The sequence below is a fragment of the Monodelphis domestica genome, chromosome 3 (genome assembly GCF_027887165.1).
Source record: "Monodelphis domestica isolate mMonDom1 chromosome 3, mMonDom1.pri, whole genome shotgun sequence".
In the NCBI taxonomy this organism is placed as follows: domain Eukaryota; kingdom Metazoa; phylum Chordata; class Mammalia; order Didelphimorphia; family Didelphidae; genus Monodelphis; species Monodelphis domestica.
Genome location: NC_077229.1, coordinates 166,905,331 through 166,929,426, shown reverse-complemented (window position 1 = coordinate 166,929,426; position 24,096 = coordinate 166,905,331). Strand labels below are relative to the sequence as shown.

Sequence of the window (24,096 nt, the reverse complement as noted above, 5' to 3'; positions counted from 1 at the left end):
ACCTTTACCAGGCAGACAAAAAATAACCCATTTTTCTTGATTTTGAGAAACTTAATATACTACTGTGGTTGGGAAGGAGAAAACTGATATATAGATATGGCAAGGACCAATAGGGCAAACAAGAAATCCAAGAACCCAAGGAATATCAGATGTGAGTGAGTGTGTATGGGGAAGCCAGCAGTAGCATTGGTGCACATCATAGTGATTCTGAAAGGTTGAAGAGGGAATACATTTCAGGGATGAGAAAGGTTGGAATCATATAGTAGCAGCCCTTATAATAGGATAGGTAGTTTGTATTTTAACTGAGAAGCAATGAAGCAAAAGATGGTTTTGAATTGAGGTTTGGCATGGAAAGTTTAAGAAAAAAAAATTACCAAGTTTTCAATCTTGGTGATTAGATGGATGGTGCCTATAAATATAATGGGTTAGAGGGTCAGGTTTTGGGGGCAAGAGAAGAAAAGAATTTCAAATACATTGAAGTACTTGAAGTATATTCTAAGTGGAAATGATGAGAGGAACTGTTGGAAATTCAGAACTAAAGATCAACTTATTTGGGCTGGATATGCACATTTCAATCAGTGATAGTTGAATTCATGAGTAAAAAAGAAAGGGTTTGGTAGTTTTTTAAAAAATGCTATGTTTAGGGAGCAAAGAAGTAGTATACAAAGGAAGAGAGAGCACTGCTATAGAAGTCAAGAAAGGAATAATAAAACTAGTAAAAAGTGTTTTAAAAGGGAATTTAGAATAAAAAAAGGTCAGAAGCTGGGTAACCCTTTAATAGCATGTTGTATGTAGAGGGGATTCTTGGTTGGACCAGAAAGGACCCAAGAGATTCTTTATAATGTCCTTACTGATTAAATATTAAGCATACTTTAAAAGAGTATGTCAAATGTGCACCTGAAGAGATTTAAAAGGCATAAGAAGGGGAAAGGGGGGGAGAGGGGGGGAAGAGGGAAACACCTTATCTAATTATGGAAACTAAATGTTTTCTAATTTGTAGCAACAATTTAAAAAGCATATAGTATAGATTTACTTTTGAAATCCTGCTTTTTAGCTACAAACTTTTACATATATTTCTAATAACTTAAGGGGGAAATTATATTAAAGTTCACTAAAAAAATGATTTAATACCTTTAACACAAAACTTGTATACTTAAAAAAGTGTCCAATTTTACTTAGATTTTTCAGTCTTAAAAGGTATTACACAAATCTGCTATTAAATCCTATATTGCAGCACTAGCATGTAGCAAGTGTTGTAATCAATAAAATGGTAACAATTTTTTCCTAATATGCATGTGGTAATCACTTATGTGGCCCTAGGAAATCTTTACATTATTGCACACAGGATTTTTATTTGATATTTTCAAAACATTCATTTTTATGATTTTAAGTACTTTGTCAGCTTTAACTTTCCAAAACTCTTTAAATCATAATAAATTAATGCAAATGTTACTTGTACCATTAGAAAACATTCTCAAAGAATGCTTAGAAGTTAACATACCTGAGGCTGATATTTTAAACTTCAACTTCACATTAAAAGCCATTAGGATTAAAAGGTGACTGAAAAAAACTTTAGAGTGTGTATTTAGAATCACACACAGGTTACCTTTACAGTTCAATTTACTATATAGAAATCAAGTTTTTATATTCAGTTAAATTCTGGATTAAGATTACAATATTGTAAACAGAAAGGATAGTAACATTAATTCAGTTCTTTTTAGCATATCAAATTGAAATACATAGGTTCAAAACTTCAATTTTTATGGCAAACAGTCTTCAAATACAATATAGACATCTCCTGAAGTTACTACCATATCATTTACAAAGGTACTTATAGCTCTGAGCTGTTTTCATTTTCACATAAAATGATTCTTCTATAAATTTCATAGCAAAATTGACATGCTGTGAAACTTAGAAGCTATCCTAGGTGATCAATAAGCTCAAAGCCACATAAGTTTGGTGGTTCCTGGGCCACAAACAAGCATGACATGTAAAGGAGGCAGGAAAGAAATTCCTCTATCTTTCTGAGTTCCAAGGATATGGTGTGGTAAGTTTAAAATTTTGCATAAAACTCTACATTTAGCCTTGTCCACCTCCAAAATACAATTAAGATGACACACCGGCATGCTAGGATCCTAAATTTTAGTAGCCCCAATATTAAGTTCAAATAGGCATTCATTAAATCACAAAGTATCAAGCATTGAGTGCATCCTATTGGTTTCAAAGGTTGAAATTTTGAGAGAATCATGATCAATTTCTTTCTGTTTTGAAGCATGTGTAAAAACCACCTTTATATTATATTCCTAACTCATAATTACAGGTTAGGATTTTCTGTCAATTGGCACCAATGTGAAGTTATATTTCCACTTGGAAGGCAGAAATTCCACACCTGAGCAAAAGATAAGTTAGGAACAATGATTCTTATTTCATTACTATTTCAATTCTGAAAGCTAAGATTAATACATTAGCAGTGAACATTGCAAATCCTGACTAAACACTGTCAGGCTAAGAATAAACAAACAAAAACTCCAACCAAATTAGTACAAGAATAAAGAATGATAATTGAATTCAAAATAACAATGAATTAAGGGAATAGCTCCAAAATTTTTTTCCTATTACTGTAGTTGAAAAAAACTTAATAGTGTGCTTTCCTGCAATTAAAAAATTTAAATATCCAGTGCAAAAAGAGCATCAAAGTTTTAAGATGGATATAGCCCTTCTTTTTACTGATATGCATAACTACTTGCAATTTATTCCCCCCCCCCCACACTGTTAATTATTTAGCATAAATTACCATCCCAGCCAATAACACTTGTAATTTGTATATCTAAGGTACTACATGCATTGTATCTATATACAAATATCTATTTATTACTGTTGGGCTTGCAGGTTTAACATTTTTGGTGTTAGAACTGTTAAAAGAAACATACTATGCTTAATAAACATTGCAAACTACATGTCAACTTTCCAGTAAAGAATATGAAATTCACAATGATTTATCAAACTTATTTTACTTAAATTAATGAAAACTTAAATAATTGAAAAATTAAAAGTACTGCCAAACTAAACTTGAAATAATGGGCTAAAGAAAAATAACTTTCAAAACAGTCATATACACATCTATTTCAAAACTCCTTTGCTAACTAGCCCCTTTCCCAAAGTTTTAGCCTGAAAAAACAGTAAAATCTACACAAAATTTTATTGCAATCATACAAGGGTTACGTCAGGTCAAATACAACAAATACTATGATGCAATTTTACATTTATTAAACTACAGTTCAAAGCACAAATTTACACATTCTAAATACACTAAACATATCTAAATGATGTCACACTGGTCTTCCACTGACATTTGATATATCTGGGCGAAAGACAATAACTTTACAAGACTTTCTAACAGGAATCCTTAGTATAAAAACTGTGTACTTGTATGTAAACGGTTTATAATGGGGAACCCAAGTGATGGGCTTCCATCTCCACTAAGTCATCCATTTTGTTGCATATTTTATTTTAAACGCTTAGGGGTTGGACAACTGGTAAGTTTAAATCTGGACACATTATCTAATTCCCACCTCACCCCAAAGAATTGTAGTTGTAAGCTGGTTTTGCCTGGTCCCAATTAGCTATTATTACTAATTTCTTTCAAGTTTTGGAGAGTGAATAGTTAAGATTGTTCAATTTTTCTTCCACACTGGAATGTTGACCAGACAAGCTTAACTTGCAACTTCAGGTCTAAAAGGAAGCGTTAATGCCTGTTTTAAGCTTCAGTGGAAAAGCTACTGTCATCTTGGCTCAGCTGAATGCAAGAAGGCACAAAGAAGAAGTTCTTCATCATTGTGTCTGAAGTAATTCCAGCATCTTGCATCTCATACCTATATCATTGGAAAAAAAAATAGCTGAAATTAACTTTTGCTGAAATCACTTGACAGTATTTAAAATCTATAATACAGTAGCTGTTTACATCAGTATTTAATAAACATTCGTTGAACTAAAAAAAAAGAGAGAAATGATGATAGATAGATAGATAGATAGAGCGAGCGAGCGAGCACAATGGTGGAAAGATACTAAATGGTTTGTCCAAGGTCCCACTTGCCCAGCAGTTCATTTTAACTCAAGTATCCCTGACTCTGAGGCTGCCTTCTTATACAACTTAACTTCAATGGTAGGCATGAAGAAAGTATTGTTATTAACATTAACAACACTTTGAAACCACATAAAAACTTTTCTTCATATTACAAATAACCAGTCAGTCAAAAACATTTATGAAGTGCCAAATAAGCAATAAAAAAAGGTAAAAGGCAGTCTAATGGGGGAGATATAAAGTAAACAGCTATGCATGAATAAGTTATTTACAGGATAAACAGGAAATCATTATCAAAAAGTACTAGAATTAAGAAAGATTGGGAAAAACTTTCTGTATTTTGGAATTTTAGCTAGGACTTGAAAGAAGCCAGACGGCAGAGATGAAAAGAGTCTCTTTGTGACTTGCCTGAAGAGTATGTAAGAAGTAGATATAGGAGTGTAAAAAGACTGAAGAAGAGATTATGAAAACCAAATAGATCACTTTTTATTTTATTCTGGGTGGCAGGTGATTAAGGAATCACTATAGTTTATCATTGAGTGGGTGTAGAAGTGACATGGTCATATTTACACTTTTAAGAAAATCACTTTGGTGGCTGAAAGGAGGCAGGATGGAATAAAGTTGGGACATAGCAAGCTGACCAATAATCAGAGTAGCCCAGGTGTGAGGTAATGAGGCCTCTGGCAGTGTCAAAGGAAACAGTGTATGCAAGAGATTAGGAAGGCAAAATTGACTAGCCTTGGTAATAGATTGAATATGATGAAGGAGAAAGAGACTGAGGAGTCAAAGATGACACCTTAGTTGCAAAGACTGGGAGAATAGTGGTGCTCTTGTCAGTAATATATATATGGAAGTCTAAAAGGAGATTCTAAAGTAAATTCAGTTTTGGACATATGGAGTTGAAGATTATCTACTGGACATCTGGGTTAAGATGTCTAAAAGGCAGTTGGGTTATTTGAGACTGGAGGTCAGCAGAGGATATGGAGTTATTTAGGTAAATTGGGGAATTCTCAGCATAGATATAATTAAATTCCTGAGAGCTGATGGGACCACCAAGTGATGGAATATAGAAGGCCCAGGATAATTAACCGGGGTGAACTGGATCCAGCAGAGAGAGAACCGGGAGAAGAGTAAGATGAAAACCAAAAGAGAATAATCAGGAAAAGAGTGACCACAAACCTTATCCAAAGGCTATAGAGAAGTCAAGAAAGATAAGGACTAAGAAAAAGGTCATTAGATTCAACAATTAGAAAATTGTTAATGAGGCAGCTAAGGTAGCACAGTGGATACAGCACCAGTTAGGAGGACCCAAATTCAAATCTGGCCTTAAGACACTTCCTAGCTGTGTGATCTTGGGAAAGTCACTTAACCTCAACAGACTAGCTCTTGCTGCTCTTCTGTCTTAGAATTGATACTAAAACAAGATAAAAAGGGAGAGGAGAAATCATCAGTAACTTCAGAGAAGGCAGTTTTGGTTGATGATAGGGTTGGATGTCAACCTGTAGAGCAAGGCAAGGAAATAGGTATCTATTGTAGATAGCCTTCTTAAAAAAATTTATGTTCCTCCCCACCTACCCAAAAGAATTCACCCACAAAAGGCAGGAGAGATTATAGGGACTAATACATAATTAGAACTGTCACCAAATGAAACTTCCAAATCTCTTATCCTGCTTTAAAAACAAACGTGCAAAAAACCTCCCTAAAACCTTAGACATCTTACCAATCACTGAATGACATCATGTAATAAATAGTTGGCCTCTGAAAATCATTAAAAGCAGATGGCTCATGGAGAGTATCTGCTCCCATATTATCAAAGATCAGCCAATCTCCCACATTCAGCTCAGGAAGAAGACAGTTTTCCACAATTTGATCAAGCTCATCACAGGATGGACCCCAAAGGCTGCTTGTAAACAGAGGCGCATCTTTCTTGTATTTCTAAAAAAAGATAAAAATTTTACATTGAATTTCCAAATTGAAAAATCCTTAAATTTCTGCCCAACTCCCACTATTCTTCCCATCCTCCCTCCAATCTCCAAGACATAGCTAGACCAAATCTGCTACAGACAGACACCTCTTTTCCTCCCAGTGTAACAAACACTACTCAAACGTGTCTTATACAAGTATTATTGAATGTGCTCACCTTGTGAACCTCTGGGATGGTATTCAAGTTCTCAGACAATTTGCTTGCAAAAGAACCATAAACACCATCATTCATGTAATACATAAAGGCTGGTTCATTACTCCCGGTTTTTCCTACTGAAAGAAAAGGTTATGGCAATTTGAATTTTAGCAGATTATAATTCTAATCTATACTTAAAAATAACCTTTGGGTTCTCACAATCATTACAATGCAATTAAAAAAAGATAAATTGAGACTAGCTTTGCAAAAGCAGAATAAAGATAAGGAACTTATTCATGAAACACATACATCTTTTAAGGTAAGGAAATAAAGAAGTTGGAGCACTAATTTTTTGTTCTTAAACCTGCAACAGTGACAGTAAACTAAAAATACCAGAGAAGCTGCCACTTGCTTTTTGGAATTTTTGAATGGAGTAATATTAGGACAATTAGATACTATTATTTTAGACACATAAACTTCAAGAGACACATAAATGTTCCTTTTATACCCAAGAAAAAAGGAATACATTTGACAGACTCTAGCATTTGTCGATTCTCTTCAATATAATATTAAGTCAAAGTGTAAAAAGTTTAAACAAAGTTATATTTTACTTCAGAAACTTAAAAATTATTACCTCCAGAGGAAACAACATCATTTTCAACAACTTTCTTTGCAATGATATTAACTGCTAAAGTGAATGCAGAAGATACATAGTAGCTTCCAGGTTCTGAAATGACCTTAATGCCAGATCCTTCAGGAAAGTAGACATCCAACAATGGGCTGATGACATGATTAACCTATGGCATGACAAAATACTTGACAGTTAAGTATGATAGAAAATGATTCAGTTATTACTTTAGTTTTAACCTAAATCAGTTCCAAAAGTTAAAAGTTAAAAACTGTATTTGGTTCTCATCTTAAGCAAAATGGATTGCTTATCATCCTTTTTAGGAACCAATTCACATTGTCAAGGCATACAAACTCATCTCATAAACCATATAAACAAAATAAAAAATAAAAATATGGCCGGGGTTATAATGTACATGCAGCACTATTGAGATCAACCATCATGATAATCTCTCTTAACACTTTAAGAATCACAATCTATAATGCTTTTAAAGTTATTTCTCTTCTGACACATAATAAACATTTAAAGAAGGGAAATAGAGAATATTTATAAAGATAGAATTTACTATATAGTTTATATTGACAACAAATTAAGAGATGAAAGTTTTTCTAATACTCCTTCTACCAGTGACTGTAGATTAGAATCTAAAAAGGATCATAACTACTGTCAAAAATCCTATTGGCAGATGATCAGTTGTAAGGTCAGACTTCAGGAACAAGAGTAAAAATCATAGGCGCCAATGAGATCAGCAAGGAAGAATACAGAAAACAAAAAGAAGGCCCGGGATTTAGGATTTTTGGTGGGATGCAGGCAGAGAGAGGAAAAGAGGAAGATAATGATTAGCAAAGAAGTGTGGAAAGTAAGAGAACCAAAAAAGAATAGTGTCATATAAGCCAAGGGAGAGAAAGATTGTCATGGAGAGCTTAGTGGACACAAACAATCCTGACCTTGACAAAAGTTGGAGATTTATTGAGAATGAGCATAAGTCATTGAATTCAATGAACAGTTAAGAAATCAATGAGATGGGGCAGGTAGGTGGTTCAGTGAATAGAAGCGCCAAACCTGCAGTCAGGAGGACCTGAGTTCATATCTCGCCTTAAGATACTTCATAGCTGGTATGACCATTGGAAAGTCACTTAAAACACAATTGCCTAGCCTTTGGTCTTCTGTCTTAAGAGTTGTTTCTTAGAAGTAAAAGTTTTAAAATAAAAACAAATTATTCCTGATATTACACAACTTATGATCAATCCTATTGAAGCAGGGACCAACCATGTACCAACAGGCACTGTGCTAGATGACAGAGTTAAGACAAAAATGGAGCTTAAGTCTTTTTGTCCTTGAGGAGTTTATAGCAAGGGAAACATGTAAATATAAGTATATAAAACTCAACATATACTAGTAATTTGGTGGGTTAGGGGTTTAATGGAGGGAAATCAGGAAAGGCTTCAGAGGCAGTACCTGAAGGGAGGTTTTTTAAAGAAACTAGAGATAGAGGCAGCATGAAAAGGGAATGCATGCCAAGTACAGAGGACAATCAGTTAGAGGCATAGGTAAGAAAAGGTTTTGAGTCCAAGGATTAGCAAGGCCAGACTACCTGGATTGCAGAGGACATTAAGAGAAATAATGTATAATAAATAAAGCCAACAAAGGGGTAGCTAGATAGCAAAAGAGAAGCGTTAGGCTTAGAATCAGACCTTTCTTCTCGTGTTCAAATCAGGTTTCACTTACTTGCTGTGTAACCCAGGACAAATCACTTAACCCAGGGTTTAACCACTAGTATCTTTATCAAGAAATCCTAAATAAGAGTCACGAAAAGTCATATACAACAGAAATAAATAAAGTTAAAAAGAATGGGAACAGGCTATAAAGGGCAATCACTTTGGCAGCTTTACGAAGTATGGACTGGAGAGACTGAAGGCAGGGAGACTAAAAAATAGTCAAAGAGAGGCAACAAGGGCCCCAAAGAGGGCCATTGCTTTGGGAAAAAGGAGATAAAATAGATGTTGTGGATGTAGAAACAAGACTAGACAACTGACTGGATATAGGCAGTAATTTAAGATTGAAAATGACCAATTGGGAAGATGACTAAATTATGTCCAGTATGGAGTTTAGATAATAAGAAAGAAATGGTCACAGTTGTAGTTATTTTGTCAAAGTGCCATCAAATCTTTTGCATAGTGGTCAAGTGCTAAAATAGTTTACTTTGGCAAAATGTAAATTATATTTATTAATACAGTATCACCACAGACTAACATGTTCACACAAATTCATTTAATGTAAAATTTAAAAGCCAATACTTTTCCATTTTCCCCTGTTATATTTCAAAATGATTTATTTCCATTTTGGCTCATTATAAGGTGAATGCAGAGTGGAAAACTTGGTCAGGAGACAGATCTATGATACTAGGTTCTTCTGAATCCCCCCCCCCCCCCCCCTGAACATAAAAGATTAAATAAGCCTAAGGTTGTTTATTAGTCAGATGTGATTCTTGGAAACTACTTAACTCCTAGAATTCTTTCAATAAATAGCTACATCGAAAATGCTGTGGAACCACCCATCCTGAATGAACTATGCCCACTGTCACCTTGTATAAAAATCTGCTTGTAGCTTTGTGCAGTGGTAGTATTGTAGTCAATGAGTTTTATCTGAGGTGCAATTTTATTGCTATTTGGAAAAATAAAGATCTGCTCTGTACACGTTGCTATAAATCTTTGATAGAGACAAACCATTGCTATATATATATATACACACATATATATTTAGAAACAAAAATTTTTAATCAATGTAACTTTACCTCTTGTAACTGAAATTCACTACCCGTGAAGCCTCCGCCAATGTCCAATATGGTCATTTTAAAGCCAAATTCTCCCTAAAGGCAATGAATGATACATTTACAAAGCTTTACCAAAAAAATTTCAAAAGACTTAAATCCATTTCAGAAAATCCCAACTTAAGAATTCAGCCTAAACATAACAAGATAAGCAATAGTAACATGGGATTAGAATATCGTATTTGCTATCAAAGAACCTGGTTCATACAATATCTGCCACTTACCCATGTGGCTTTTAATCCCTCTCTGGCTCAATTCCTCCACTTGCAGAGACTAGAGATTCCTAAAAACCCATCAGGTTCTAAACCCTATATGTTTATAATCTTTAGTAATATTGTTATCCTTTTAGAGTACCTTTAGCTCTTTAATTATTTCCACTAATAGAGAAAGCTAAAAAAAATATCAAAAACCCATCAAGTTTTCTATTCTAATTCTATTTTAGTTGTTATATGCTCTCATCATTCTGGACATTCTCTTTTGTTACAAATGCAAACAAGCATAATTAGTGTTAACTGGTATCTGCATAACCCTGTGGGGGAAAAAAACCCCAATCTGTTGATAACTCCTCTATATTAAAGGAATCAGATTCCTAAGAACTAATTCCTAACAACCCTTAACACTCCACACTCCACCCCCAACTTAGCAAACAATATTTAATTTTTTGAAAAATCTAAAGTTTCATATCATTTTAGCAGTTGAATAGAACACAGGGAGAATATTTCGAACTTCAGTCCATTAATAATTCTTTTATTAAGCTACAAGTATAGTAAATCTATAAGAACTTACAGCCATGTCAAATACACATCGAGCATCAGATAAAGCATGAATATATACTTGAGGTTCTTTGCAAGAGCTTGAAACATGAAACCTGAAAGATCAAAAACAGAGTAAAAGTTCATTTGTTTTTAAAAGGAACTGCAAATAAAAGGTTTCTTTATCCCCTCAAATTCACTTTACTATTCAACAGTATAATTCTCCTTAATACCATGAGGCTATCCCTGACAGCATATTTCAAATTTGACACAAGCAACTTGTAATCAAAGTTACTAAATAACAATTACCCTATTGAAAACAAGTTCTCTTCCCCCCTCCCTCCCCGCTTTGAGACTATTACACCTAAATAGGATATGTGGGCATGGACACAACAGTCACAACATAAAAGTTTACATTCATCAATATGGTAAAAGTAAATAAACAGATGATGCTCTCTCAAATGTTAGTTCTGAGAGAGGTCACTGATTAATGATAGTCTGAAGGGACAAGATAAATATTCTCATTTTAATATTTCATAAAGGCTTGGTTGTAACACATTAAAAAATAATGTGGGATACCTTAAATGACACCCACCAGATTAGTTCTGCATTTTCTATAATCTTAGTGACAAAATACATTTTAAAACCATTTCAGCATTATTTGCTACATAATATTTCTTAAATGAGTGTTTTATGGCCCAGAACATCAAAAATATTTATTCACGCATAATCTTTGGCCTAGCCTACAAGCTCAAAGTAACCAATTAAATTTTTTTCAAAGATATTAGTGAAAGAGAAAAGATGGAAGGAGTACACTCTCAAACCAGAAATAACAATGGACCTATTCTAAAAACTATTTTTAAAATGCGCCCCCCCCCAACCTAATTCATAACCCCCCCCTGGGAAATTTGGTATATAGTCACAAAATATTACTTTCTAATTACTCAATAGTATTCTAATTACTTCATCTAACGAGACAAATAACATCAGGGCCCAATCTTTCTTAATGTTACTTCCAATAATCCCTACAGATAAGCATAAAGATGATTTCTATCTTCAAAGAAATAGTGTAAACTTCCAGAGGCACAAATATTTACTCCAAAAGCAATAAGCCAAACATATATAAAATTTCAAAATGTTATATTTTTATGTTGAAATTCCTGAAAATCAGCAAATAAGTTATACTGAATATTAATAATATACAGATTTAATAATATATTAATAATAATATACTGATTTTTATAGGACTTACTTAACACCAACTATTTGGACGTCAAGTTCCTTAGCACATTCCAAGAGGTGCCTACAATTCTTCAGTGTGGTGCCAAACTTCATGTTACTCTCTTCATCTCCACTAATATCTTCTGTTGCGATGTGTAGTAAGAGCCTAAGAGAAGGGGAAGATGATTGGGGCACAGTTGGTTTACATCATCATCAGCACATGTGAAGCCTGAAGATTGTCAGAAGTGTGTTGATTATGTTTCCAGTGCTCTCTCCCAATCCATCATCGGTGAGTCAAGTGAACCTAATGAAAAACAATCCTGTATAGAGAAAAAACTAGCAATTAGGGCCTAAAACATGGAGCTAACAAGGATGGGAATATGGAAATTCAGCAAGTTTAAGACTGTTGTAGCACCAAGAGTCAGTTGGGTTCTGTAATGAAAGACGACGTTACTTTCAAATGAAGTGCGTCAGTCCATAATTTCACCTGGCTAATTTAAAGACTAGATAATCAACAGAAATAACATTTCCCAATAAATATATCATGTCTTCAAAAAGCCTCCCTTCAAGCTGGATATAATATTGAGATAGTTGGCAACCTTTTAACTTAGTATTTTGGTCTATATTAGGCTCAACCTTTAAATTATTAACATCTAATACAAGTATATTTCCTTCAAGACTTGATTGCAATTAAACTGTAAAAATTAGTAAAATTTTCATTGAATTTTGTAAAAAAAAAAAATCACCTAGAAAAACACTATAAACAATGACAACACTAGAAAAACCATAAATATGACTTGGGGAGGCAGGAAGGAGAAGAGCTTTCCCAGAAGAGAAATTTCAGCAGATTAAGATTAATGCCAGGTGCTCAGAAAGCAAGATGGAAGGCCAATAATCCCAAGTGTATTTTAAAAAATATACACCCTTTTAAAATTCACCATTTAAAAGAATGCATGAAGATATAAATGGTAGGGAGTCAAAATAAACACATTCAAAGAAAATGTGAAAAGTATTAAGCTCTACTATAATTTGCCAAAAAAAAAAAAGAAGCAACTTACCTATATTCCATCAGGCTCACAACCTGAGAGAAGACAGGCATAAAGTCCCTTACTCTGTGCTCAATTCAATATTTATAGAATGAATCATTTTAACTATTGTGAACTATATAAATAGAAGTTTCCCTTATTCATTAAACCTTATACAATTGATCTCATTTAACAAAGATTATTTCAAATGTAGTTCTTAACAAGTGCACTTAAAAATTTCACTTATTGGCACAAGGCTATTGTCCTTGTGTTTACACCTACAATTGCTAAAACTAAAGTATTTTAAAAACCCAATCTTAAAATATGGAATGCTAAAAACTATCTTTAGACAAGAGTAAACTGTTTCAAAAGAACTTTGTTACTAATGAAGATTGGGATTTCATTATGCTAGCACATACCTAATCTTATTAAAAAGGCTAGAGACAAAATAAAAAAGCAAACAAAATACTATTAGCAAGGAGGCTAAAATTCCTTCTTTGAGGTTGTGGATGTAATGATACAATAAGATCAGTCTTTCCCTCATTTTTATATTCTGGGACAGGAAAATTTAAATGATCCAATCTTTTGGACTCTAAAAAAATAAAAACAAACAATTTCTGTAATTTACAAGCATAAACAAAATGGGTCTACTAAACTTCTTAAGGCAGTGGGGGGGGGGGAAGGGAAGAAGGGGGCACGTTTTACAAAATTGATTTGAAATGAAATCAATTCTTCCTCAAATGATAAATATGGTATTTATCACAGAAACTGCAAATGAATCTAATATGGGGAAACTATAATGAAAAGTGCTGAATAGCACTGACCATTATTGCAATTTTAAATGGAATTTAACAGATTGAGTGTTTATTTTATTTTCCTTCTTCCCAGCTACAAGGTCACTCAGCTAAAAATAAAGAATCCTACAGTAATTAGAAAAACCCAAGAATATATAATTTTGCACTTACTTAGCATTTGGATGATTACGTGCAATTTTCTTCAATTCAATTTCATTGTCACATGACATGATGTTAACCCCAGTTTTCGCTGCATACTTTATCTGAGAAGATTGCTTACATGGACTAATATCAATGATGTTTTCAGGAGAAACACCCAATTCTTGCACCAATGCCATTTCATTCTGAAAAAAAGAAAAATCAATTTAAAGACACAAAAGGAATTTGAGACCCCCCCTCCATGGATTAATTTATTTTCATCAATACATATCTAAGTATACTAATATTATGGCTGATTCTTCAACTGTATAAAGGTAGAATAGCTGAAATTTTAGGATGGTGGTAAATCATTTTCAAGTAACTTAAGCAAGCAAAATATGTTCAATGACATAATCTATGGCTTAAAAAAAACTTTTTTAAAAATTTCTTTACAATAAAACTTAGGACAGAAAAGTCCTCAGTGCTAAAAAAGGATATGCACAGTACAGAATAGTATTTTTTAATTTTAATCAGCCTGAGATTAATTTAAACTGGCTGGCATAAAAATGAAGAAAAAAATTTCTGACCCAAGATCAAGGTAACAGAAAAGGATAGGATAAGACCTACACAACTCAGCTCTGCAGGGGATCTGAAAAAACATCCAGTAACTGAAACAGATTTAACTGCAGTCTGAATTATTTCTTTTGAAATAACTACCAATTCCAGAATGAGACAAATTTCTTTAAATTTAACTTCTAAAACATAACTGAAAAATTATTTTTTATAAAAGCACCTTTTAATTCTTGCAAACAATTAAAAACTATAGTAATTTTGAAATTTTAATAATCATTTCCCAGCTCTACACATACACCCTTTGGATAAACACAGGAATGCTTTTGTCTAAAGAAAGGGGAAGGGAGGGGAAGAGAGAAAGCAACACTAAAAAATCGACTTACCTTGCTGGAACATGCAAACCCAGTTCCAAGAGCTGCTAAAATTTCTAGAACAGCTGGAGCTGAATTACATTTTACTGTGTAGAATGGCTTTATTTGAGCCACAACATTCTGCCACTGACTGTGTTTCTTTACAATTTTCCCAAGATCTCCAACAAAAAATGCATTTTTTCCTGTCTATGAAAGAATTAAAAAAAAAAAATTGAGGAATTGGAAAGTTATTCACTAACCAAACAATTGTGTTCAAAATATGAATTCCTTAGGGTCGCTTTCTTTTGTTCTTCACAACTTTTAAAACCTTTGTCATTTATCTCTGTAGGCATGTTCCCAGATATTAAAAGCAAATTTTAAAATAAAAATGTTTCAAAGACCTTAAAGTTGTAGAAGGAAAGACAATTTCACACTTTTCTATGACACATAAACGGGACTTCGGAGCTCCTTTTAAGAGAACTTTGAGCAATAAAGTCAGGAATAGCAATAATTATAATTACTATGTGAGGGGAATATCTGGCATTATCTGAACGTATTTTAGACTTTGGGAGAAGAGTGAAATCCAAAATTTGGAAAAAGCACAAATATGATATGGTCAACCCATGGCCTAAGGGTCTACAGATGAAACTAAGAGATATTCTAAACAACAATCAAATTCCAAGCAAAAACTGCAGAATATTAAAAAGGCATAACTAAATTATCTTTTTTTTCTCCCAAGAAATGATTCCTTTAAAAAAAAAAAGTTAAGGTATTTAAGAGGCAACAACTTGGTCAAATCAACTCTAGCTGCTGAAGTAATTTGTAGATCTGAGTTTCTATCTATAATCTCTGAAAAAAATCATTAGAAATGAGATAAGCGAGAGAGGTCAATATATCTGACTAAAATTTCTGGAAATTCTTCTAAACCTAACACGGATGATTTGTGAGCAAACAGTGCTTAGGCCAAGTTATAAGAGTTTGTAAAGAAGACATCACCAAAAAGTCACTAAGATATTTATAGCAGCACTTATTATAGTAGCAAAGATGAAACAAATGCTTAGTGATAGGGAAAGACTATATTTTCTATGGTCCATAAAAGCTGTGTAATATTAATGTGCTATATATAACACCAAAGGAATATAGAAGCACTACAAGACATATGAAACTGATACAAAGTGAAATAAGCAGAAGCATAAAAACAATATACTAAGTCCTAAATAAGCAAAAAGAACAATTAAACTGAATGCTGTGAAACTATAGTAACAGACATGAGGGGCCTCCCTTCCCCCTGTTTTGTAGGTGGGGTAGTAAGACTATTGAGTAGGGAACCAGACAAAGGGAAATGATCCTGAAAAGAGTTATCATAGTGACTACTCTGAATCCAGTAAGAGCAAGAAAGACTCAATGAGCAGGTGTTAGAATCCTAAATAACATATTAGTAGAACCTATGACATTTACTTACTAGGGTATGTTCATATACATAGTTATCAATAACATTTCCGAGATGTGTTCCTTCATCCAACAGGCCAACAGAGTAGTTTGCATCTTCAATAAATCCTTTCATCTCAGCCGTATTCCACAAAGCCGAAAGTCATAAACCAGGAAAAACAAGGAGATGGGCCACCAAGCCTTAAGTTTGGGTCCTTAGAATATGCAACAAACTGTCAAAATAAAGGATTATAATGAACTAAGTTAACAATCAAAATAACTTTTCAACATTAATTCAGTTATAAGATACATGTTAAAATTTAACAACATTCTATGCAGACTGTCCAAAGTATTTCATTTGGCAAGGTACACTATTTTTATATATACTATATATTGGCCTTTGTAACCACAAATCCATTTCAAAGGATTCATAAATATGAATTGCATGGAATGTGCCCGATCATTTAAAAAATATAGCTTCACCAGGGTTCAGGCATATGATTATGAAGATTTGCCACTTGTTTATGGCTCCCTTACTCCACTTATATTCCCTTTAGTCAATTCTAGACTAATCAGGTAGTCTACCCAAGTATGGATTATCCCCCTACTTCGTTCACTTCATACATATATTTGGTAATTACAAGTGTCTCATTTTTGAGATAAATCTAGATCAAATCAATTTAAACTTATAGAAGACGAAAACTTAGTTTAAAAAGTTTAGCAGTTCACTATCCCTGCTTAACAAATAATGACTTATCTGATTAGTATTCTGTACAATATAATCATTACAAAGCTTTTTGATACCAGGAGGAGTATATGGTAAAGAGTAAAAGTGTGAAATGTGAAAGTCTGCCTTGGTGATAGTACTAACTGGTTCCATTTGTAACTTTGGCAACTATTTGAAATCTTTACTTTTCCATTAAGTATTCTCATTTAAAAAAGCCCCACCCCCTCAAATGAACTTAGTTAACATTGTTCATGATACCAGAACTCAAGACCTTCGATACAAACTTGTGTGTGTGTGTGTGTGTGTGTGTGTGTGTGTGTGTTGGGGGGGGGGGGGGAAGATGACAGCAAGATCAGAAAAATAAAGTTCATGTCAGAACTATGGAGAAGTTCAAAACAAAGGCATAATATATGGTCATGGTCCCAAGAGCCAGAGCCTTAACACTGCGTCATGCCTACAGTTATCAATAGTAGTCTCTGTATTTACCACCTAGGCAAGTCAAGAAATTAAATTTCCTTTTGGATATTGCATCTTATCCCTGGAAGACCCATTCCTCCTTAGACCAGCATAACAAACAGTTTTTTCCTCTTTATTAAAATTTAATGATTAGGGCTATGACAATTGACAAATGTTAACATTATAATACAGAATAAAGTGATCAGAACTTTAGTAACTTATCTTTTCATTATCATTTCACAAAAAAGACCACAGTTTTACAGAAAGGGTTACAGAGAACATTTGCACTGGAGGGGATCTTAGAAATTGAGTCTGAATCTTTCATTTTATAGATGAAGAAACTGAGGCCCTGAGGTAAAACATTATTTATAATTGTTGATCTGGGTATTAGCGCTCAGGTTATCAAATAATACTCATTACAGACCATGAATTGCTTTTTCATTAAGCATGGATAGAAATAGGGTTTCTACAAGACTACCAAGAGGTAATTATAATATCTTAAAAACTTCAAAACACTTTCTAAAGGTAGTAAACTTCACCAGTATGCAGAAGACTACGACTGCAGTGGCTTTGTAATACTGTCCTCACCTCTTTTCTTATACCAGTCACTGCCTGACACTGATGGATGGGGGTGGGGAAAACTAATTCTATTATCCATGTTAGGTCAAAGAGCTTTTGCTATGTTGGGAGAGTTTTTAGCTTTATTTGGGACACAAGACTGAAAGCTGAAAGTGACCAGAAAAGTTAACTTAAGGCAAGCAAGTTAACAGACAGTGCTGAACCCAGTGCTCTAATATGCTAGTCTGCTTAACCCCAGTGTCCCTGAAATTCCTCTTTTACCCTAAGATGGGACTTAATAATAATAAGATATCTACAGCACTAGGTAATAGCTTCCAAGAAAAGAGGTTTACAACACATGCAATGTCTCACAAATTTCACTCAGAAATAAAAATTTAAATATTAAATTTCCACAAAAGTCAAGCCATCAATAACCTAGTCTTTTAAAAGCACATAAGTTTCATGGAATATAGAAATACTAATCATTTCCAAAGTCTTCAAAGAAATGAATGCTAAAACACTGATGACACAAATTAAAATCCAAAATTAACTTTTTCTATAGACAGGGCTCAAAAACTATTTTGTAAGTGCTTACAGTTAAATTTTTATTTTTAGACAATCTGAGCCAAGAGGATGATTAATGATTTTAAATTAATAATCCCTTCTGCCTGATAAAAAATGCTATCTCCAATTAATCAAGTCAAAACAATACAAATCTCTGCAGCTGGGATACAAGTCTCCTTAACCAATTAGTAGATTATCAGAAAAACATTTAAGTTCTTTCCTGTACCATCCAGTTAATATTGTGGAACACTGGATCAAAAGTCTCTTAAAATGCTACGAGGTGTTTAAGAGACCAAACTACATACCAGCCTTATTTTCATTTCATTTAAAATTGTATATTTGGACCGCTACTGATGGGTAACTGTTCTGTAAGAGAGCAGGTAGGTCTGGCTTTCTAAAGATAAAAGTTGGACTGAACTGTTTCTATCTATGTTGCTGCAAGAAAAGTAGTTTCCCGTAACATGGTATTACTTTGAGCAACAACTCAGGAGTCAAAACTACCAGGTCCATTCAACCAGTAGCCTTCAATCCATGCTCACTCCACATTGTTCAGGGTATGATTACAGTGAATAGGAATCAAATTGTTAGTGTATATGTATTCATTTATACATGCTAACTTGAATACTGAGTTACCCAATTATACTTTTAAATTTACTTTATGTGCTTGATAAACCAAATGTAACAAAAAATTAAAGGTACCATCGGAAATTGTTTTAAATTGGATTTTTAAACCATAGATAAAAACACAAACATACCCATATATAGGAAGCTCAAATCAATACACAACAAATGATTTCTGTAACTTCTATTAATTATAAAAGGAAAGCCCTAAGGAACTTAAGAAAATGTACTTGGGAGTTGTTGTAGGCTTATTTAATTAAAAATACTAAGTATTTTCTTAAGGTCAATTTCTTGATTTTGCTAATTTCAAATTTTAAAAGTATATAAAACTAACAAACAAGTCATTTAGCTCTGAAAATTTGATTACCTCTAGATTCTTTATTCAGGGAAGTAATCTATCAGGCCTATTTGCAATATCTGCATCATCTATCTCAGTCAAATTTAAAACCCCATCTAAAATCTCCCTAAACCTACTCAAGAGTATGCTTAAAACTATACTTCTTGCTATCACAGAATTTAACTTTTTTCTTTAAAGGGGCAGAGACCTGAAATTCTAATTTCATTAAGGGCCAAACGCATCATGTCGTAATCGCAGATCAGTTTTACTTTTGTACCTTTACAAGTCTTTGTTCAAATAAAATTTTGCCATCATATTTTAAAGTACTTCATAAAGAAAGCTAAAGAACCAGTCTTATTATTTGTAGGATGTTACAGAGACTCAGCAACATTGACTAGGTAAGAGGGCTGGCCTACTGCAATCCCGAACTATTTTAATAGATCCTTTAGGAATTAGTTCTAGACATTTTCTTTACTTCTAAATCCAGAGCTGTAGAACCAATTTAGTTTTAGAATAGAGAACCAGAATACCTCTCCAAAGTTACTGTGCATATTAAGACTGAGAAGGACCAAAAATGTTCCATAGGCTCTCCAGCTTACACAATTAGCTGTATGATGATACATTCCGGCACTAGCTGACACCAGAATGTGACAAATGGCTGCAGAAGCTTTAAGCAACTGTGCCTCATTTTAAGAGTGGATCTTTCATGTAGGTTCCTTTTTCTAAAACACTTTAGAACATGACAAGTTAATTTTGAACAAAGACCTGCATTCTGTCACTCTAAAGTCCAAACTTTATGCAAACAAATATAGGGGGAAAAGTTTGCTTAGCAATATGAACACTCAAGCTTGCTTGTACCAGTCATGTGCAGTAATAACAACAGCTGTAATATTTAAAAAGGTAACTTCCATTTGGGCTTCACAGCTGCGAGGAACAGTTTTAACCTTCCTTTCTCAGTACTTCCTGGTGCCTTCATATTGGTGATTGTGGATATCAGGTTTTACTGAGTAGGATTTCCATCAGTAGCTGCCGAAGAAACATAAGGCTCCAAAGAACCAAGCACTGCTCCGTGGAACCTTTCATGAGGCTGAATCCTCATGTAATCAAGAAGGCAGCTCCAAGAGTAGTGACTGCAGCAGCTGAGCACTTGCCTTGTTACACACCTGCTACAAAGGCTTCTACAGTTGATTGTACTTCAGAAGAAACTGATACATCTCTCAAATAATCACAAGATAATTCTGGCAGCAACAGCCCACTTGACACCAAGCTGGATGAATATGGGTCTTGGATTTCTGAAGTGGAGACCTCCCTGGAAGTAGAACAGGGAGAGCTGAAAGGTTGGGAGTACTGTTCCAGAGATACCTAAGCAGGAAACCGAACCTTAACATGATCAACCACAGTGTTACCTTGTTAATGGTCTAAGGGCAAGTCTACCCCCTTGACAGGTTTATTACTTCTTTAGTATTTTATAACTTACCACTCTATCCAGAGCTCACTAAATTTGAAACATTTCCTCTATGAGACACCATCCTGTGAATGTCACACCTATATAATAATTTCCTCATTTTGAAAATGGGAGAACATTACTTACCATGCAGGTTACCTTAATAACCAAGAAAACTATTACATAGTTCTATATAAACAGGGTGGCAAAGTTAAATGCCCATAAACTTGCATCAATACAAGTGATCTATGAGGTGGAAGGGAGCAGAAAAATCCAATCCCCACTGTGTCTACACTATATAAGGCCAGTACCAGCGAAGATCTTTTTATTTAATCTCATCTTGTAGTATTTTTAGCACATGTGTGTGTGTATGTGTGTGTGGGGTAAAAGTTGTGACAAGAGCAAAGACTAGTCAGGGTGAAGAACTGAAGCTTAAATGGCATTTCCTATTTTATTCAATTTTGGAAAAGAGGGGACAAAAATGGGAACTACTCTAATGAAGCTGAAGCCACCAGCACATTGTGAATATAGGTCAAGGAAAATATAAAAAGGAAGAATATATGGAACTGTAGTAGGAGAAATAAGTATAATAAATAGGAGGAGGTTAAATCCCACCCTTGCTGGCAATGTGCCAGTTAAATAATCTGATACCTTAACCAGTAGGAAGTAGAAACTTCCAAGTTCTTAAGAGTTAATTGAGAAAGATATTCAGTAATATTGAAAGATAATTACTGTCCTTTCATGCTATATCTAAGTTAAGCAAATAAGCATACTATTTTAAACTTAATAAGTTGTCAGATCCTCCTAATTAGTACAAATAAGAATTTCCTGAAGCAATCAAATATATTTAGAGTTGTATTATGAGAAATATGGCAGTTTGTCATGTTTTAATAAATGATATGCAAATTCGAAATAAAGGCCAAACCTTTAGATACTTGAAGGTCATTAGTTGTATGGAATTGTACTACGTCTCTCTCTCTCCTTTACCAATCTATGATTACTAGGATGGTTCTCCTTTAATGTAAAAAATAAACAAATTCTTTTGTTTAAATATTTAGCCTTGAAGAACAGATTTTCCATAAACTAAAAAAATCATGTTGCTATTTGTTTTTAACATTGGGACTATTACTTGTCACATGTATTAGCATTAACACTGAATTTCAGTCCAAGTCGAACATTTGAGATTGATGAAAATTATGGTCCTTTAATTTCTCATTTTTTAACTATTGTTTTTTTTTTGAGTGGAACACGTGACCTTAAGGGCAAAGGAATATGGTGAAGGTTTGCACTTCTTTTGTAATATATACCTACCTAGGAAAGACAAAGCCTTGGATAGCCTCAAATAACTTTTTTATACAAACAAGATCGAAGAGACTACTCTACTCTTCAATTCAAATTTTGACCGTAGCATTTGTTGAAGTACTGAGGCTCATAATTACAAGATAATTTGGGATATGAAAACATGTCTTCCAGCTCCAATTCACATTCCTTTCATTGTAATCACAACTCACATTTCCCCAAGAAGAAACTACTCTTCCCCTCCCACTGCAGAACAGCAACTATTCTGCATAATGTGACCAGGGTCATACAGTCACACTATGTATCATACATGGGACTAGAACCTCAATCTTTATGACTTCAGTGGCTAGGCTTTCTACACAAAGCTGCCTGTACTGAAATGATTGGAAGTATAACTACTTGAAATTTTATTCAACTTCCTTAATTCCATTAGGGTAGATATTTATTCTTAGACGTTGTAACAATGTTATACTCAAAGGAATAAATAAATTAAATGATAGTTTCAAAAAATTCTCAATTCAGAAGAACTAGCCCAATTCCATCCCCAAACCCCAATTCACACGAAGAAATTAAAGTCTAAAGAAAGTTAAAATACGTTGTCAAAAAATGACACAAGCTAATTGTTCATATGGCATAAATGCAAGTCAAATAATGAAGTCTTATGTCTTGATAGAATTGGTGGTGGTGAAGATAACAATAAAGAGGCGAGTAAGAAAGAAAATGGGGAGCCAGACAAGAAATAAGAACAGGCAAAAACCTCTGCTCTCCTTGACTTTATAAATAGTTTGTGACAACTGGGCTCTGTATATATGGACTTGATGTCTCAAGGTTTGAACTGACTGACAAGTGTGTCTGGGTCCCCTAGGAATCAGTTTCTGGGATATCGGGGTAGAGGAGGAGGGGAACAGTGTCACTATTAGAAAAGTGGCCCAATGGACTTGATTGGAAGTTCTTCCCTAAGAACTTGGAAGCTAGGAAAAATACACTTTCAAAAAACATTACTATGGAGGAAAAGGGAGGGATGAGTGTTAACAAGTTTAAAATTATGCTCAGGGCATTTGTGCTCTCAACTATTCCAGAAACGGTTCTATCTTACCCTTTTTATTACGAGCAAATTTAGTGTCACATGAAAACTCCATAAATAAGTTTTCATTTATATCAAGCATTTAATAAAAATCTTAAGTCCCAAAGAAATGAAACAACTTTTCCAAATAAGAGAACCAGGAAAACACAAGACTCTTGATCTTATATCCAGGAACAGTGTCCACAGTTCAAAAGTTATCAAAGTTAAAGTTAAAATTTTCTTGAAGTCAACTAAAAAGATTGATTAAAGGCAATTTAACATTGCACTACTTCTGTTCTTACAAAGGCCCCGAGGATACAAAGAAACCTGAAACCATGGGAAGAAGTTTGACTTTCAGGGTACAGTGCAAAGAGCCTTGGGAATCAGGATGACTTGGGAGACAAATTATACCCTCAGACCAAATATTCACTGTGTAACCCGGGGCAAGTCACTTATAAGCTATCTGGGCCAAAGAGTGGAAATCCGCTCTAAATTTATGGTCCCCAAGGAATACAACTGGAAAAAAAAAACCCTTTGCAGCCCTACCATTCTTTCTCTTAAATAGCTCACAGAGCCTCTAAAAAGCAAGAGTCCCATTTGTACATTGGAAATATACAACATCTTACTTTAGTTTAGTTTTTTCCACCCAAGATAATTTTTCCACTCGTCTGTTCCAAAACTAATTTATTCCACACAAAACAGGTAATTTAATCAGACAAATCAACACATTCATCACTGTACATCTTAAATAGTCCTTTGTTTTTTTAAAGAGATATTTGACAACACCAACAGTTTATATGCTGAAAGCTAAAATGTTTTTATGTAAAAAAACAAAACCAAAAAAGGTTGGGAAAATCATGAACATGCCACCAGAACTATCAGATTTTTCTAGTGGGGACAATCATTTCTTATTTCAAGAACTTGAAGCCCCCATTCGTGATATAATATGAAAATATTAACATTTGAAATTCACATATTTATTGAAAGGTGCTAAAAAGGGCAAATTAGAGGATACTATATAGAGTTTAAACTGAATTTATTGTCATTAACTTAAGATCAGATTCTAAATATATATTACTGAATACTAC

At 33.8% G+C, this 24,096-nt stretch overlaps 1 protein-coding gene and 1 non-coding gene across 8 annotated transcripts in view; one reads left to right on the top strand and one right to left on the bottom strand.

The window, feature by feature from the left end:
• Window positions 1-1,326: 1,326 nt before the first annotated feature.
• Window positions 1,327-24,096, bottom strand: part of AZIN1 (antizyme inhibitor 1) — a 32,568-nt gene continuing 9,798 nt past the window's right edge. The window contains exons 3-13 of one of the 7 annotated variants that reach the window (XM_056820214.1): window positions 20,354-20,511; window positions 15,974-16,172; window positions 14,545-14,718; window positions 13,622-13,794; window positions 11,663-11,797; window positions 10,445-10,526; window positions 9,623-9,697; window positions 6,835-6,997; window positions 6,222-6,337; window positions 5,802-6,016; window positions 1,327-3,872 (exon numbers count right to left, since the gene is read on the bottom strand). In XM_056820214.1, the coding sequence (XP_056676192.1) occupies window positions 3,758-3,872; window positions 5,802-6,016; window positions 6,222-6,337; window positions 6,835-6,997; window positions 9,623-9,697; window positions 10,445-10,526; window positions 11,663-11,797; window positions 13,622-13,794; window positions 14,545-14,718; window positions 15,974-16,075 (1,350 nt within the window). In that variant the 5' untranslated portion in view covers window positions 16,076-16,172; window positions 20,354-20,511 and the 3' untranslated portion in view covers window positions 1,327-3,757. 7 annotated transcript variants of the gene reach the window in all.
• LOC130458700 (U4 spliceosomal RNA) lies at window positions 9,434-9,574 on the top strand. Its single transcript, XR_008918089.1, has one exon. It is a non-coding gene; the product is annotated as a U4 spliceosomal RNA (small nuclear RNA).